Source organism: Lethenteron reissneri, chromosome 47 (assembly GCF_015708825.2).
Source record: "Lethenteron reissneri isolate LAM-NWPU_2019-01 chromosome 47, ASM1570882v1, whole genome shotgun sequence".
Taxonomy (NCBI): Eukaryota; Metazoa; Chordata; class Hyperoartia; order Petromyzontiformes; family Petromyzontidae; genus Lethenteron; species Lethenteron reissneri.
The window spans coordinates 4,057,178-4,075,928 of record NC_083825.1 but is presented as its reverse complement, the minus strand read 5'-3'; the positions used below and the strand labels follow the sequence as shown (position 1 = coordinate 4,075,928).

General features: G+C 48.7%; 2 protein-coding genes across 4 annotated transcripts in view; both read right to left on the bottom strand.

Annotated features, from left to right (window-relative positions):
* RUFY2 (RUN and FYVE domain containing 2) overlaps window positions 1-13,628 on the bottom strand; it is a 28,331-nt gene extending 14,703 nt beyond the window's left edge. The window contains exons 1-7 of one of the 3 annotated variants that reach the window (XM_061571117.1): window positions 13,139-13,628; window positions 7,802-7,867; window positions 5,384-5,491; window positions 3,644-3,761; window positions 2,608-2,709; window positions 2,086-2,209; window positions 870-928 (exon numbers count right to left, since the gene is read on the bottom strand). In XM_061571117.1, coding sequence (XP_061427101.1) covers window positions 870-928; window positions 2,086-2,209; window positions 2,608-2,709; window positions 3,644-3,761; window positions 5,384-5,491; window positions 7,802-7,867; window positions 13,139-13,544 — 983 coding nt within the window. In that variant the 5' untranslated portion in view covers window positions 13,545-13,628. The remainder of the gene's footprint in view (window positions 1-869; window positions 929-2,085; window positions 2,210-2,607; window positions 2,710-3,643; window positions 3,762-5,383; window positions 5,492-7,801; window positions 7,868-13,138) is intronic. The other 2 variants (XM_061571116.1, XM_061571115.1) reach the window with 2 other exon arrangements.
* Window positions 13,629-16,651: 3,023 nt separating this feature from the next.
* The window catches only part of CFI (complement factor I), a 28,615-nt gene continuing 26,515 nt past the window's right edge, over window positions 16,652-18,751 (bottom strand). The window contains exon 14 of the mRNA XM_061571124.1: window positions 16,652-18,477. Within this exon, the coding sequence (XP_061427108.1) occupies window positions 18,266-18,477 (212 nt within the window). The 3' untranslated portion in view covers window positions 16,652-18,265. The remainder of the gene's footprint in view (window positions 18,478-18,751) is intronic.

Sequence of the window (18,751 nt, the reverse complement as noted above, 5' to 3'; positions counted from 1 at the left end):
AGCCGAGGGGTTCCGTGGTGGTAAAACTTTTATGCAATTGGAGTCTACTTGCAACTGCTATGTGATTTGGGCCTACTTGCAGCTGGTATGTGATGCGAGTCTACTGGCAACATGTATGCGATTTGGGCCTACTGGCAGCTGCTATGTGATGAGTCTATTGGCAGCTGGAATGTGATTTGGGCCTACTGCCAGCTGCTATGTGATGAGTCTATTGGCAGCTGGAATGCGATTTGGGCCTACTGCCAGCTGGTATGTGATGAGTCTATTGGCAGCTGGAATGTGATTTGGACCTACTGCCAGCTGGTATGTGATGAGTCTATTGGCAGCTGGAATGTGATTTGGACCTACTGCCAGCTGGTATGTGATGAGTCTATTGGCAGCTGGAATGTGATTTGGACCTACTGCCAGCTGGTATGTGATGAGTCTATTGGCAGCTGGAATGTGATTTGGGCCTACTGCCAGCTGGTATGTGATGAGTCTATTGGCAGCTGAAATGTGATTTGGACCTACTGCCAGCTGGTATGTGATGAGTCTATTGGCAGCTGGAATGTGAATTGGGCCTACTGGCAGCGTGTATGTGATGAGTCTATTGGCAGCTGCTATGTGATTTGAGTCTACTGGCAAGCGTGTATGTGGTTCGAACCTACTGCAAGCTAATATGTTATTTGAGTGTACTGGCAGCGTGTATGTGGTTCGAGTCTACTATGTATGACCAGCTGCCATCTGCTGGTGGAGCGGTCATACATACAACGGTGGAAGTCGCTGTGGTGGTAATACAAGTTACGTGTGCACATAATAATCTGGAGAATATGGTAAACAAAGTATAAGAACGCACACACACACATGGTAAATCAGGTACATGTGCTCACCCATTATCATCGCTGCTTGATCCATCTTTCAGGTACATGGTGAAATCTATAACTCCCACCTGAGTGTCAACAACAAAAAATACAACAAGTTAATGTCACAGGTCATCCACACGTTGTCCTTTGTGTCTCACTTGCGTCATAATCGCTTGTCACAAAGAGCTCTCTCTACTCACTACAGTAATTCTGCTGTGGCCGTTCCACCGGATAACAGAAGCTTGTGTTGCCTCCGAAACGTCGTGATTTAATTGAGTTATTTTCATTTTTTTCCTTCATTTTTTTTATTTTTCATCTACGTGACTTTACCGAAAGAACCAAAGATAATGTTTGCGTCATGCTGTACGTTGTCTGTGTTTCGGCAGCGGTTCCGTAGTGGTTAGGACACTGCGCTACAAGCCCCAGTTGCTCGCGTTCCGATTCCGGGCCGTGACGCAACACCGGTGGTGAGTGGCATCTGAACTGGTCCTCAGCCTCCCCTACGTCAACTTCGCCTTAAACGAGTACCTGGTGTGTGTGAACAGAGGTGGCCAGGCGTGGTCCTAGCAACATCACCTCCTCGTACGCTGTGCCGGCCTTCATAGGCGCTCACTAACAGCACTTGTGCATCTACGCGCTTTCAGATGCGCTTCTGCGGCCGTCTGGAACGCTCTTCCTTCCGATATTAGGAAGTCACTGGAGCTATGCACTTTTAAATCTATATTGAAAACTCGTTTCTTTACAACTGCTTTTTGTATTTAGTTTATTGTCTTTCCCCCACACTCCTCTGATTAGCAGGGTTGGCTACGTGCGAAAGAAGTTCAGCATACATACATACAGCACTTGTTCCAGCCTGTAAAAGCCATCCGGGGGAATCTTTGTCTTAATCTTTGTATAATGGAAGTGTACATGTATACGTGTGTGTGTGCGTGTCTTTGTGTGTAGCGGTTAGCGTGCTGCGCTACGAACTCGGCGACCCGACTTCGATTCAGACTCACGTCAACACCAGTGACAATTATCTTAACCCGTGATGGGCCTCCCCTAGATCGGCTCAGCCTTAAATGAATACCTGGTGTGGTGTGTGAACATCGCCACTGGGGAGACAATGGCGGCCGGGCATGGTGCTGGCCACCCACCCCCTCATGTGCCGTGCCAGCCTTCATAAGCGCTCGCTAACAGCCCTTGCCCCAACAGTCTGCTCAGGCTATACGGGGGATGTTTGTCTTAGTTGTGCGTGTGAGACCTGTGTGTCAAGGTCCTCTCCCTTCATACACAGGTTGGCGTCAAGGACGTTGAGTCCGACCATCATCCCCGATATCACCGCTCCTTCCTCCTCCAGCATCAGTGAACCGGGCTCGTAAAACTCACTGCAGCACACGCGCACACACACACACACAACCAAACACAAATTACACATTCTACAATCAGAAAAGTACCCACATTTAACCAGAGGAAAGTGCTACTATTTTACAGCACTCTGTCAGTCCACTGTCAGTCGTGGGAATTAATTGACCGTATTTCACCACGCTGGTGAATGCAGGTTGATTGGCAAAAAGCGTTCCCAGGGCTTGTTCAGATATCATTCGCCACGGATGTTAGCCACTGCCTGGGAATCAAACTCAAGTGGCCACGTTCAGGGCAGCCGCTGGACTTGCCCTTTGCAGCAAGTGGCAAACTTCGCGACCGCTGGTAATCGAGAGCTGATCAAAATGCCAACGGGTTTTCGTCGTTGTCGAACACAGCGACACGAAGAGACGCGGTTCACCTGAGCAAGTCCTTGCGTGCGACGAGAGCCTTCATGTAGTCGGAGAGCGTTTTCTGCATGAGGGCGAGTCGCAGCCACGCCCGGCCCCTGCCCACTGGAGTCCTGCTCCCAACGAACAGCGACGCAGACGACAACGAAGACGCTCTGCATCCCCGCCCATCGACCACCGCGCTCGATAGGATTTGACGTAAAGCAGTCTGGGTGATGGATGGTCCAGCCCGTCAAAATTGATGATCCGGCACCGTCACCGATTCGCTCAAGTCACTCGCTCAACGGTGGGTCAGTCACCTCCTTGTCACTCTTCCATCGTTACTGCCACGGTTATTGTTCCCGTGAATTTCATTCTCATCGATTTCTCCACCCGCGTTGGGGACTCGGTCTACCAGAACTGCCTTTTTTCGTCTCATCCCATGCAGTTTTGAAACCGCCAGGCTGTACGTCACGACGCTTCTCTTGCTGCTTATTTTCCCACACCGCTCCGCTTGAAAATTTCCTCTCCTCGTCCCATTAACCTCAACGTCTGTTAATCCATCAATGGTGCCCTTTATTTCCGACCGCTCCATTAATTTTGCACAACCAGGCAAGAGGCCACCGAGGTAACTGCGAGATAGCAAGTTTGCCCGCTTGTTGCGGAAATTCGTGGTTCAAGGGCCTGCGGCCAGCCTGGTTAATACTGCCGGTGCATTAACCGTAAATACGTAGCAGCCTGGTTCACAGTGGACGTTACAAGATCTGACGTTATTTAACAAAAAAAGCCTAGGCTATTGTGTGTGCCACCATCAAGGTTGTCCCGCACACCTTCGATTAGCACGATTGGCTAGGCACGGTGCGAAAGAAGTTCAACGCACATTCATACAAATGTGCTAAATTACTCGCAATTTACCGAATTGGGTAAAACCACACGGCAACATCGTCCCAATTGCCGGAAGGCTATATCCGCCAGTGAAACATCGTGCCCCTGTGATAGGGTTGCGCGACAAGAATTGTACGAATATCAAATGTTGTTGTTCTAATGATCATTTGAAGCAGCACGCACTTTAATCCGGGGAGGTCACGGACGCTGACGGCGATCTCGGCCGCTTCAGGGCAGAGCCTCTCAACCAACTCCAGGGGTCCCCAGAAGGACTTGCTCTGGCCCAGGAAAGATTTCTTCACTGTCAAAAGCACGGCACGGCGCAAGCGTTAGTAAAAACAAGGAAGAAATATCTTCTCGGTTCTTTCGGTAAAGTCACGTAGAAGGGAAACAATAAAATAAAAAAAATAAAACATAATAAAATTATTCTCACGACGTTTCGGCCACAACGCAAGCAGCCGTCCTCAGGTGGAGAGCAGGTCTGTCGGAAAGACAGCGTCATTCAGACGCTGTCTTTACGACAGACCAGTCTTTCCGACAGACCTGGTCTTCACCTGAGGACGGCTGCTTGCGTTGTGGCCGAAACGTCGTGAGAATTATTTTATGTTTTATTTTTATTATTTCCCTTCTACGTGACTTTACCGAAAGAACCAAGAAGGTGTGAAATAAGTTCAACGTAAGGGGGTTCTCGACTTACGAACGGTCGACTTACGAACGCCCGTACTTACGAAGCAGCTTCTATGAAATATTACAATTATATTACATCGACTTAAAATGCAAACTCTCAATTGCAAACTGAACCGCGGAACTATTTTTTTCAGAGAAGCGATCCTCCACGAGGTGTAACGAGTAGGCCTCGCGCTCGGAGTGAGTGTTTGCGTGCGTGAGTGCGCATGCGTACATGTGTGTGTGGGGGGCATGGTAGCGTCGCGGTTAGCGCGCTGCGCTACGAAAACAGCGACCTGAGTTTGATTCTTGCTCACGGCCAACACAAGTACCTGGTGTGGCGTGTAAACATTACCACTGGGGAGACAAAAACGGCCAGGCGTGGTGTTGGCCACCCACCTCTTCGTGTGCCGTGCCGGCCTTCATAGGTGCTACTCGCTCACAGCACTTAAACCAACAGCCTGTTAAGGCTACACGGGGGATCGTTGTCGTTGGGGTGTTTGTGCCTTGGCGTGTGTGTCTGTGCGAGCGCATGCGCGCGTGCCCTGTGTGTGCGTCTGTGTGTGTGCAATCATCTTGGTCATCTCGGTCAGTCGACCCATGGCACCTGGGTCTGCCCCGTGACCTCCTGCCAGCAGGCGTTCGACACTTCACGTGGCCTCAAGGTGCACATGGCCTGGCACAAGCGTCGTGGTGACGTCACCGCCACTTAGTGGCGAATGGCGGTTGTTGTTGTTGTTGTGCAATTATGGTGACTCACTGCCCCCCTTGAGCCTACAAGCTAGCATCAGGACTCAAGGTATGTGAAAGTAAAACTCGGTTTTTATTTCCTATTTATGTTCCTACCATACAGGATCTTTTAACAGTTACATGTAAATGTTTCTTCTTAATTATGAGTTGAACAATGCTTCCCTTTTTGTTGAACCACAACACGTTTCATAACACCTACCTAATGGGCATTTAAATACAGTGCATTTGTGTTCTGACTTACGAACCGGGTCTCAGGAACGAATTAGGTTCGTAACCCGAGGACTGCCCATACATACATACACACACTCCACAATCGCCGTCAGCAACAACGGCAGCATCGCCATCGGCTACATCATCAGCAGCATCCATCACCGGTTTGGGACACAGTGCGGCCCACGTGGTCAGGCTGTGCAGCCTCAGTGGAAGGAAGTTATCGCAGGCCTCATTGTCCTGCGGATGGACTCGGCCTCGCCGTAGTCATGGGGGGCGGGGGGCATGCGCGCTCGCCTTTGAGGCCGTGCTTCAGGCAGTGCTCCAAGATGACGAAGAACTGCTGCAGTGGCGCGTAGTCCGAGTCGAGGCTCCTGCCAAGTGCCAACGCCGCCTCAATCAGGCCTAGGGTGTAGGGGTCGAGTGACAGAGGGGTAAAGTCTAACGAATAGACGACAATGCACTGATTCATAGGTTAACCACAGGGTTGTTGTCCGATTGAAGACTTTCCAACAGTCCTTTACACGGAATCGATTATCGACTCCAAAGTAACACATTCCTGTGGAGAGAGCTGGTAGGAACGTTGGGTTGCTCGGTCAATAGCCAGGGTCAACGGCCAGGGCGTAGTGTATTCCGCAAATATGCCCGACTGTGAGGGCGGGCACAAGCCGGCGTGAGTAGGTTAAACGTTGAGCTTTATAAGGGCACCACGGGGTGACCAGCCCCTCCCCACCCAGCCCCACCCCCCCACCCAGCCCCACCCTCCCCACCCAGCCCCTCCCCACCCTCCCCTCTACACCCAACCCCACCCCTCCCTTTTTTGGATGCACGACGGACGGACAGACACAATAATCCCCTGTGGGCTGGTGTAACCAGGAGGTTCCTACCAGTATCATTGCCAGCAATCGAATCGAATGGCACACGAAAACGTTCAAACCGCGCGGCACGTTCCGATTTGACTGGTCATGTGAGGACCCATGAAAAACAATTTCTTTATAAAGCAAAACGCCCTTTGTCAGGCCACTGCCACATGAAGGCCATACCACACCTTGTTGGGGCTTGTTTAACCATACAATTCATAGAATCACCGTGCGTTTTAAACATCACATGCCTAATGCAGAGCTATTAGAATTAACTGTCCCTTTTCATCTGATCAGGGACCATACAAAATTACTTTCCGGGCCTTATCTGGCCTATGAGCTGTTGGCTTCCTAACCCTGCCTGAAAGTGAAGCTGTGTGTCGGGGTCGAACTGGCTTTGAAACGCGCTCTCAATTCATTGTTTCGTCTTCATAAATTGACACGTACACCAATTGTGTTTATTGGTATCATTGTTACAAGATGAAGCCACTTTCGTTTGGAACTCTGTCCCTTTCCCTATTTAAAACTATTTTTAATTTCACCAGGTAAGGTCCACTGAGATATGTAGCTTTTTTTCAGACGTGACCTGGCCACAAATGATAGTTTAACGAAGTGGCTTATCACGTGGAAATGTATTGCAGCCAAATATTCTAAACGCGCGTTGAAGTGTGGAGGGAAAAACGGAGGACCTGGAGAGAGATCCACACAACCACAGGGAGAACATGCAGACTCCAATTATACAGGCGTCAAGAGTCGGGATCGAACCCGGCGAGGTATTTAACATCTTCGCCACCGTGGCAGTTAACATCTCGCCACTGTGGCGCCCCTATTGTTGACCGAGCCCTTGCTTCTGACTTAATTTAGGCAGGAAAGTCTCAGAAATTCAAGCCTTTGTCATAAATACCTGCTTGACTTCACGTGGGAGGAAATCAAGAGTACATGGAGAGAACCCATGCACACTGGTATGCGGTAACACTAAACACTCCGCACAGATCGATGCAAGTATCCGTTACTGTACTGCCGTCGCTTGCCCGCACACCAGCCAAAGCCAACAACATCCGGTATTCCAGGAGGCGGTCTCTAATCCGAAATTCAAGCCTTTGTCATAAATACCTGCTTGACTTCACGTGGGAGGAAATCAAGAGTACATGGAGAGAACCCATGCACACTGGTATGCGGTAACACTAAACACTCCGCACAGATCGATGCAAGTATCCGTTACTGTACTGCCGTCGCTTGCCCGCACACCAGCCAAAGCCAACAACATCCGGTATTCCAGGAGGCGGTCTCTAATCCAAATCCAAAACAGGCTCAACCATATCCGTGATGAACGTGGAGAGTTCTTGTTCTATTCGCTCAAATATCCCTTGACACTCTGGGTTTCCTCCTCCTCCCAGTGCCCCACTCCACTCTGTGTGTGGCCCCTGGGGGCATCGGTGGCAAGTGGTAAACAGCAGAGTGCCACCAACAATGGGTGAATTATCCGCAAATCATTTATGAACGCTACTTGCGGCCGGCCAAGTTATTTAGTAAAATTCCTGCAGACACTGCTAGTCGATGCTACGACCCCCTTTAGTCTGATCTCATAACAGGGGGTAGGGAACCTTTTCCTCACTAAACTAATGCAGTCGATACCAGTCCGTGAAACATAACGCCGCCGTGACAGCCTTGCATGAATAACAAAGTGCACTTAAAAAGTGATTAGATTTTGGAGTCGGATATGAATTTCAAACACAACACAATGTTGCGTATCCGACTCGCTGGGGGTAGGGTGGGGTGAGGTATAGGGAGATACTTTAAAAAAATTAGGATACGCGAACATCACGAGCCACCCAGCCGCCTCACATGCTCTTACTTTTGATGCTCAGCTTGGCCATGTTCATGAGGTTTAGCCTCTCCAGGGTCATGGGGTCTCGGAATCCTGCGCAAAAAAACACGAGAACACGAGCGCGTGTCACTGGAAGGGTACGGAGAAAACGAGAATGCACGGCCACGTGACATTGTCAATGCACGGGGTGTGGTAAGAGTCAGGAGCCGTAGCGAACTCCGGACCATGCTGTACACATTGTTTTTCGCCCCTCCGATTAGCGTGGATGGCTACGCACGGTGCGAAAGAAGTTCAACGTACATACACACATTGTTGTATGGTTTTTTATTAAAATACACAGATATCCCAGGAACCTTTTTGCTGTACTACCACCTGCCTGCCATCACTGATCCCGCAAAAGGAACCCCTGGGATTCACTCTACCTGGAAAACAATGAACTGCATGAAATTTAAAAAGTAAATCTCAAGCCAGATCCGACCACTACTACCTTCACAAGTGGAAATTCCAAGAAAGCGTGGCGTGTGAATGCAGAAACAACGGCCAAACCATCAACTACACAGCGTTGAACCACTGTGAACTCTACGCGAGCCTGTGGGTCTCTATTGAGTCTATTAGCCTCTATGCGAGACCAAAGGGTAGTGAACTAATGTGAACTCTGAAAACACAACAGAGGCACTGAAGCAGCAATCCACTGCGCATCAACTCATTCCTTTTCCTGTTCAACTACTCTGGTCTTAAGACTTAGCATCTGCAATACATCCAGCGATGCTCTTACCACCGAGTGGACCAGGAGGTTGGGTAGCAGTCTTCCAGTCTCTGCATAATCCACCAATGCTTGCCTCTAAATCGCTGGATCACAGGAGTGCATAGTCACCGTGCCTAGTCAAGTCAATATTATTTTTGCGGAACCACGTGGCGTCTTTCTTCCACAAATCCGCCACTCAAAGCACCCGGCTGTTAACACGCGAGTCTGTCCCTTCTCTATGTTACAGCTTGATGTTGTCACACAGGTTCCGCGTTTGTCAGTGGGCAAGATTGGGCTGCTGCTATTTGCTGAGCCCTGAGGACTAGGAGCTGCAGCAGTTTCAGGGCCCCAATGATGTCACCGAATTCTTGCAAGCCTCCTTACAGACCAAGTATGCTTGACACCAAATGTGTGTGGTGACTTCCACCTGAAAACTAGTGTGTGTGTGCACACAAACACTATTATTAGCACAAAAATTACTTCAATGCAGCTTTTCAGGAGTGCTTGCATTGTACTCTAACTAAATAAAAAACTAAACTATTTATTTTAATTTTACCAAGTAAGGCCCACTGAGCTGTATATAGCTCTTTCAGAAGCGACCTGGCCACAAACAATAGCTCAAAAAAGTGACTTATCATGTGGAAATGTGTTTCGGCCAAATACTCTAAACGGTTTCCAAATGTGGAGGACCCGGAGAAAAGTCCACGTGACCACGGGGAGAACATGCATACTCAAAATATACAGTAGGCATCAGGGTCGGGATCGAACCCACGACCTCATGTATGCCAGGCGAAGGAGTTAACATTTCGCCACTGCGGCACCCCATCAGTGCAAAAAAATCCGTTGTTGTACCGCAGTTACATGCTTCCATTGTCGTAACCTTCTTACCTGCGGCTACTGGACATCTGTGAAAAAGAGTTTTATAGCTCATCGGATTCCTCCAGTACAAAACACATTCCTGCGGAAGGAGCTGGTAGGAACGTTGGGTTGCTCGGTCAATGGCCAGGGTCAACGGCGGCGTGGTGTATTCCGCAAATATGGCCGACTGTGAGGGCGGGCATAAGCCGGCGTGAGTAGGTTAAACGTTGAGTTTTATAAGGGCACCACGGGGTGACGAGCCCCACCCCTCACCCAGCCCCACCCCTCACCCAGCCCCACCCTCCCCACCTTCCCCACCCAGCCCCTCTCCACCCAGCCCCACCCCTCCCATTTTTGGATGCACGACGGACAGACACAATAATCCCCTGTGGGCTGGTGGAACCAGGTGGTTCCTACCGGTATAAATATTCTGTTTCTGTTATGCTCTCTGCCTTCACCAACTGGTACGGACCAGAACGGTGGAATATGATGATCAAACTTCCACTGCCTGATATGGCAAGGGGAAAGTCTTCATCCAGCGATGGATCAATGAAAGGGCTCCAGGGGTATGTGGACAACTACTCACTAGGAACGAGTTGGCACATTCTGTGGTAGCAGGTTTAACGACACATTTATATTTACGCGATCTAACCCAAAAACCTCTATTATGGATAATATTGGTCGTGAAAGCCTACTTGTTACACTAGAGAATACTTATTTCATAAAAATACAGATTACTGTCAGTTTAACACGTAGGCTTTCGCGACCAATATAATCCATCTTTTGGGTCAGATTGCGTAAATATAAATGTGTATGTGTCGTTACTAATTGGCTGTGTGGGGTGGTGGCGGGTTTAACGACGCATTTATATTTACGTGATCTTACCCACAAAAAACAAAAAATTGACAGATTGCTATATCTTCCGTTTAAAAATCGACACTCGCATAGATTAATGTTTTAGTTTTATAGATCCGTCGACTGTCGTGCAAATTGTATCTCACGATTTGCCAAGGAACCACAGCAGATAGGCTGGAAGGCAGCAAGCTAGTGAGCCGGTGCCAACGATACAATCAGTCGCATTCGGAAAATTAATGAGTCTTTATACTTGTGCATTAAAAGGATGACGACGATATATTGTGGCTGGGGTTTGCCCAATGGGAGGAACTGTCTGCAATCCAGTTGACGCGTTCGGGATACATGACGTGTTGAATATAAATGATGGATTTTACTTCAAGACATTTGGATTACAACCGGTTGAGGCAATGCAACATAAAGCAATCTAATGCTACTGTGCACAAAGGCTGGGCAAACTGCAATCGATTTTCACACAATTTGTGCTTTCTAGTTTGCGGTTATTACTAATTGCGTCAATTTCGCTCTCTCCCACGTGCCCTTCCCGGGCTGTTACCGCGTGTTTTGTTCGGAATCAAGTCCCGACGTTTCGCTCCACGCGCTGAAGCAGCAGCAGCAGCAGCGGCACAACCGCGAAAACACGTGTGGTAAGAATGTCGATGTGTTCGATTCAGAATCGCCTCATCGAGTTCTGGGTATTTCACTTAAACGTGGAAGGAAACCATTTACGCACTGCAGGTCACGCCTCACTTCTCTATCCGCTTCTTAAACTAAAACTATTTTTTTTCACCAGGTAAGCCCCCACTGAGCTGTATAGCTCTTTCTCAGAAGCGACCTGGCGATGACAAACGATCGCTCAACGAAGTGGCTTATCATCATGTACACATTTCAAGCAGCCAAATACTCGTAAGACGCAACGTTGACTCTAAATGCGGTGGGGAAAACCCCCGGAGGACCCGGAAAAAAATCCACGCGACCACGGTGAGAGAGAGAGACGAAAACTACAAATATACAGCAGCAGCAGGCGTCAGGGTCAAGAACCCACGACCTCCTGCATACCAGGCGAAGTAGTTAACATCTCCTAGCCACTGTGATGATAAGAGAGAGACGCAAACTCCAAATACACAGCAACATTAGGGTCGGGATCGAACCCACGACCTCCTGCACACCAGGCGAAGTAGTTAACATCTCCTAGCCACCGTGATAATGAGAGACACGCAAACCACAAATATACAGCAGTAGGCGTCAGGGTCGGGAACCCACGACCTCCTGCACACCAGGCGAAGTAGTTAACATCTCCTAGCCACCGTGATAATGAGAGACACGCAAACCACAAATATACAGCAGTAGGCGTCAGGGTCGGGAACTCACGACCTCCTGCATACCAGGCGAAGTAGTTAACATCTCCTAGCCACCGTGATAATGAGAGAGACACGCAAACTCCAAATACACAGCAGCAGCAGGCGTCAGGGTCGGGACCCACGACCTCCTGCACACCAGGCGAAGTAGTTAAAATCTCCTAGCCACCATGATGATGAGACACGCAAACCACAAATATATAGCAGTAGGCGTCAGGGTCGGGAACCCACGACCTCCTGCAAACCAGGCGAAGTAGTTAACATCTCCTAGCCACCATGATGATGAGACACGCAAACCACAAATATACAGCAGCAGCAGGCATCAGGGTCGGGAACCCACGACCTCCTGCATAACCAAGCGAAGTAGTTAACATCTCCTAGCCACTGTGATGATGAGGGAGAGACGCAAACTCCAAATACACAGCAGGCATTAGGGTCGGGATCGAACCCACGACCTCCTGCACACCAGGCGAGGCAGTCGACATCTCGCACCGCTCTACCAGTGGTGACATTCCCACCCCGCCCTGCAAGTCAGCACATCGATCGATCCAATAAACGTCTTCGGACATCAGAATCTGTATCTATACACGAGGAATCAGACGAGCCGTGAAGATATTTTCCCACAAGCGTCCCAACCTCTCTGGGACACCTTCAGCAGCGTCGTTTGTTGGTGACCCACTTGGCATTTCGAGCGTGGAAATTCGACATTATTACAACAACCACCATTCGCCACTAAGTGGCAGTGACGTCACCACGACGCTTGTGCCAGGCTAGGTGCACCTTGAGGCCACGTGAAGTGTCGAACACCCGCTGGCAGGAGGTCACGGGGCAGACCCAGCAGATGCCACGGGTTGACTGAGATGACTTTAGATTTGAAGCTTTCGTGACTGCAAGGATTCATACTCTTAGGTTTTTTTCGGTAAAGTCACGTAGGTAAAAAATAAAAATAAATAAAAATATATTAAATATATTAATATTTCTATTATTTTATTTCTATTTTTTTCCTACGTGACTTTACCGAAAAAACATAGAGTATGACTGAGATGACTGGCTGATGCACCACCTGTGCCCCCCTACTGTGCCAACTTGCTGTGCTTTAGCCACCCGGCGCTCCGCCCGCTGTTGTGAGCGTCGCTCCTCCGCCCTCCGTTGTTGTTGGAGGGCGACTGCCTCCAACTTCCCAGCAGCATCACGGTGCACCTAGCCTGGCACTGCCCAGTAGCAACAGCGTCTTTCACGAGCCGCCTCCTCCTCCACAGAGGCCGATCTTGACACCGCTGGTACCAGTCATCGGCATTATTATTATAACAACAACCATTCGCCACTAAGTGGCGGTGACGTCACCACGACGCTTGTGCCAGGCTAGGTGCACCTTGAGGCTATCACGTGAAGTGTCGAACACCCGCTGGCAGGAGGAGGTCACGGGGCAGACCCAGCAGGTGCCACGGGTCGACTGACCGAGATGACTGGCTGATGCACCACCTGTGCCCCCTACACACACACACAGTCGAGATATCTAAACAAGTGGCTCTGTGGAACTATTAGACTTACGGATCCCTGCCGAAGGCCGAGGGCCGTGGTTAGGCACGGCGGAGATGATGAGGGGAGCAGGCGAGGGAGGAGAGCCACGGGGAACGAAGGCTGACGGCGGCGAGGAGACGGCGTCAACACGGCTGGCGCCATCAACAGCTCCTGCAGATGTTGACGATGATGAAGACGACGACGACGATGATGATGAGGAAGACGACAACAACGACGACGATGGAGATCGCGACGACGCGGGCTGCGACTCGGCCGTGGCCATCCCGGCGATTGCTGCTGCCCCTCGACTCTGTGAGTCCTCCGAGTTGCACGAGTCCCGGTTGGAGTCGGGGTCCCGACCCGCCGTCTGGTCCCCGCTCGGCCCAGCGCCGCCAGCGCCGCCAGCGTCCTCCTCGTCGATGCCGATCGCCTCCATGGCTCCGGGGCCGGGGCACCCCGTCACACCACGTGATGCGCTCGCAGCTGTTTGGATTCCGTAGAGCGGATAGGTCGAAGTAGCCTATTCCCTCCTCCCCACTCCCTCCTTCTCCCCCCCACTCCCCACTCCCCCCACCCCTCCTCCCCACTTTCCCCCTCCTCCCCCCCCACTCCCTACTCCCCCCCCTCCTCCCCACTCCCCCCACCCCTCCTCCCCACTTTCCCCCTCCTCCCCCCTCCCTGCTCCCCCCTCCTCCCCACTCCCCCCCTTCTCCCCCCCCCACTCCCTACTCCCCCCACCCCTCCTCCCCACTTCCCCACTCCCCCCCTCCTCCCCCCCTCCTCCCCCCCCTACTCCCCACATCTCCCTCCCCCCCACTCCCCCCTACTTCCCACTCCCCCCTACTTCCCACTCCCTCCCCCCCTCCTCTCCCCACCCCCACCTCCTCCCCTCCCCACTCCCCCCTCATCCCCCCTCCCCACTCCCCCCCTCCTGCCCACTCCCCCATCCCCCCTCCCCTCGTTCACTGAACGTGGCCACCCCTATCCGCGCTGGGGATTCTAATCGCCGGCGACGGCCGCTCACGTGATGCGGCGCTACGAAACAACAACACTTGACTAAGGGGGGCTGCACGTGATCGATTCCTTAGTTAGTCGTTACCGATTAAAGAATCGTATCGAACGGTACGCGTTATTAATTAAAGAATGGCATTGTACGATATTCGTCATCGATTAAAGAATCGTATCGTACGTCACGCGTTATCGATTAAAGAATCGCATCGCGCGTTACGCGTTATCGATTAGAGAATGCCATTCAACGATATTCGTCATCACATTTGCCAATGTTATTTGTAAATGCAATCTTGAAACGATGTATCGAGAGTTACATTTTAACGTACAATTTGTATTACGGGACTTTGTGTCGTCTTGGTGTTTTTTTCCCTATTTTTTTAATGCCTTTCCAAAGTTTGGGAAAATTAATGATACAATTTGAACTTTTGTATTTCTATTTACTTAAAGGGAGCGCCAGGGTGGCTAGGAGATGTTAACTCCCTCGCCTGGTATGCAGGAGGTCGTGGGTTCAATCCCAACCCTGACGCCTGCTGCTGCTGTATATTTTGTATATTTGGAGTTTGCGTGTCTCTCTCTCATCATCATCACGGTGGCTAGGAGATGTTAACTACCTCGCCTGGTGTTCAGGAGGTCGTGGGTTCGATCCCGACCCTGACGCCTGCTGCTGTATATTTGGAATTTGCGTCTTTCTCTCTCTCTCATCATCATCACGGTGGCTAGGATATGTTAACTCCCTCGCCTGGTATGCAGGAGGTCGTGGGTTCAATCCCAACCCTGACGCCTGCTGCTGCTGTATATTTTGTATATTTGGACTTTGCGTGTCTCTCTCCCCGTGGTCGCGTGGAATTTGTCTCCGGCTCCTCCGGCTTTCCCCTCCACATTTAGAATCGTCTTGATTCTTGACTCTTTAGATTATTTAGCTGCTATAAATGCCACACAAATGATAAGCCACTTTGTTGAGCTATCATTTGTGGCCAGGTCGCTTTTGAACAATAAGTTGATACCTCAGTGGGCTTTGTCGGGTAGGATGGGGATGGATTAGTGCGGTATTTGTGTTTGGGTGATTTGTTTACCTTTATTGTACTTTACACTCCTATCCTATTTTTTTAATCCTTTATATTAAGTTCGCTTGCTTGCTTGCTTACGACCGTGCAAATCTTTCGGTCGTTTTTTAACCCACTTCCCGTGATCCAATCGACTCGTTGTGCGTGACAATGTATTTTCGTGAAAATTTTTTTCCAAAATTTTACACTTTTTAGGAAAAAAGAAATTATATTTAATTACCAATTGCTTAATGGTGGCAGGCATTCATCTGACCCATAGGTGGCAGCCATCTCAAGCCAGAGGACGAGAGGACTCTAGCCGCCACGCATATAAAGGATTTATAGTGAAAAACTTTGTTTTTACGGGTTAATTTTTGTACCGCTTGTTGTCACGTTCTTACCCGCCCCGACTGGACATGTGACAAAGAGCTTGAAAGCTCATCGGATTCCTGCAGTATAAATAAATGATTGGTTCTGAAAGTCTCATTGAATCTCAATACTTTGCAGGAGGGTCCTGCATTGATTATGTTTGGTTATTTTAATTTAATGTGTTGCGCGTGTCTGGAAATCAAAGGAACATGAGAAGGAACAACATTAAAAGTTTCTGAGTGAAACGATTTCGCTTGAAAGACGCAGCTTCTTATTGGGGGTGCCGTGGTGGCGAGATGTTGACTACCTCACCTGGTATGCAGGAGGTCGTGGGATCGATCCCGACCCTGACGTCTGCTGCTGTATATTTGGAGTTTGCGTGTCTCTTCCCCCCATGGTCGCATGGAATTTTTATCCGGGTCCTCAGGTTTTCCCCTCCACGTTTAGAATCAACATCACGCGTTTTAGAGAATACATTTCCACGTAAAAAAGCCACTTCTTTGCAGCTGTCATTTGTGGCCAGGTTGCTTGTGAAAAAAGAGCTAGACAGCTCAGTGGGCCTTGTAAAATAAAAAGTTTATATTCTTGATTCTTTCGGTAAAGTCACGTAGAAGGGAAACAATAAAATTATAAAAATATTAAACAATACAATTCTCACGACGTTTTGACTGCAACACAAGCAATCATCATCAGGTGTGAAAAACACAGCAAGAAAATTTGAAAAAAGTGTTTTTTTCACACCTGATGATGATTGCTTGTGTTGCAGTCGAAACGTCGTGAGAATTTTATTGTTTTATATTTTTATTATTTTATTGTTTCCCTTCTACGTGACTTTACCGAAAGAACCAAGAATATGAATCCCTGCAGTCACGAAAGCTTTAAATCAAAAACAGTTAATAGTTAATTTTTATCTATACAAATGGAAATAAATTAGTTAAGCAAACGGTCATGCCCAAACGGCCAAAATGAAGTAAACGTTAACAAGAAGCCTTTTCACTTTTGACCACCGATGTTCCAGTACCTGTCAATCAATGTGGAATGATATGCGGTGCACAATGTAAACAAATGCAACTTCTGTGTTATTTTAATGCAGAAATCAAACCAGGTTCTGTTAGGGGTGTAGATGTGATTGTTTATTTCGCTACAGTTTTGAACGTCATATTTTATTTTGAACCATGAACAGAACTGTGATCTGCTGCTGCTGCTACTTGGTGTCATTGTTAAACAAGCAATCACAACATGCATGAGGATTGGGAAAGTACCACAATTTCCTGGCACTTATCAAGTCCGTGATGCCGTAATTCCTCTATTTATGATTTGTTCTCCATTTGAAAAGACTGGGTTATTATACACGACGGCAAATAAGTATGGTTTTATGCATTGTAAATTTGCACGATACAGTACTATGTTTTCACAATCGAACGATTAATGCGATATCAACCTCCCCGTAACTTTGTAATCATATTTCACATCTCCATTGTATGACTTTTTTTTACTTTTTTTGTACTTCCAGTACAAATCAAACTTCCTTAAAACTCCTTAAACTGCAGTCTACTCCAAATAAGTATTCAAATACATTGCGACTTTACAATCGATGACCCTTTTGCAGCACGGCAAATACGTGAGAGAATTCAAGTGAACTTGCACAACTAATGAAACGAGCCACTGCGCCGTACATCTGTCCCGGCAATCTTTTGCCAATCATTTCAATTTGGAGGGTAACATTGCAGCTATTCACTTGCATTTCTAATCATTGTGAATTTGCTATTTCGAGCACATTTTGTCATGTGTTCAAATAGGAACAAAACAAAAAAGTGACAAACGCGATAAGACTATAATATGCAAAAACGGACAATTCGATTATCGTGAACATTGTATGATGTATCCTAGTCTCGCCGTGCCGCGTCAACCCACCGAGGATGCAATGACCTTAAATGCTAAAATTGTTGATTTGAAGCTTCGTGACTGCAGGAATCCATACTCTTTGGTTCTTTCGGTAAAGTCACGTGGGTATAAATCAAATCAAATAAATCACGACGTTTCGATCGCAACACGCCTGATGATGAACGCTTGTGTTGCGATCGAAACGTCGTGATTAGTTTTATCCTATTTCTAACTACGTGACTTTCCCGAAAGAACCAAAGAGTATGTAAAATTGTTATTTCTGCATTTATATTTTTTCCCCATACGGTGTGGTGGTGGTGGGGGGGGGTCATGTGAGGGCAATGGTTGATCTGGGTTGTCAGGCTAGCTGCATTGTCCACAAACCTGTCGCCTGACCTTGGTTAAAGGGGGGGGGGGAGGAAACAGAAACTCCGGGGTACATGACACAGTCATTCTTAACCTCCAAAGGTGAAATGCTCAACAGAATGATCACCACCACCACTATGATCATCACAGTAGTTTATTAAGGTTGTGTTGTCCTTCCCCGCGCCTCCGATTATCACGGTTGGCTACGTACGGTGCGAAAGAGGTTCAACGTACTTATTCTTTGGTTCTGTCGGTAAAGTCACATAGTTAGAAATAAAATAAAATAAATCACGACGTTTCGATCGCAACACAAGCGGACGTCATCAGCTTGTGTTGCGATCGAAACGTCGTGATTTGTTTCATTTCATATTATTTCTACCTACCGAAAGAACCAAAAAATATGGATTCCTTGCAGTCACGAAAGCTTCAACTCAAGATAGGTCCAACGTACATTACGAGCCTTTAGCAGGGGCTGGGCAGATGATCAGTAGTGCGGAAACAGATCTGTGCTCGTGTGCTGCAAGATCCAGTCAAGGTAGTATGCCACCTTGGCGTAGACACCGGGGCGATCGACGTTTCCGCAGCCATCACCCCAGCTCACCAAACCCCAAACGTACGCCTTTCCGCCGTTGTCGAAACAGACGAGTGGACCCCCGGAGTCACCGTCGCAGGTGTCCGCCGAGCCGTCGTGCTTCCCTGCGGTAACCACCAAACCGGAGTAATTCGTCAACGTGGGGAGGGGGGGGGATAAGCAGCGTTAGAATTCAAGCTATGGTTTGGACGCGGTAAATCTTGAGTGAAATTCATGGGCAAGGTATGGGGGGCATTTAAAAAAATAAAATCATTCACGGAAATGTCACGGAATATGTTTGTAGCAGACTATCCCTGCCTGCTCTGAACTTAAAGGAAATTAAAGGAATCGTTGAATCACATGTACGTTTAACTTCTTTCGCACCTTACGTAGCCAACC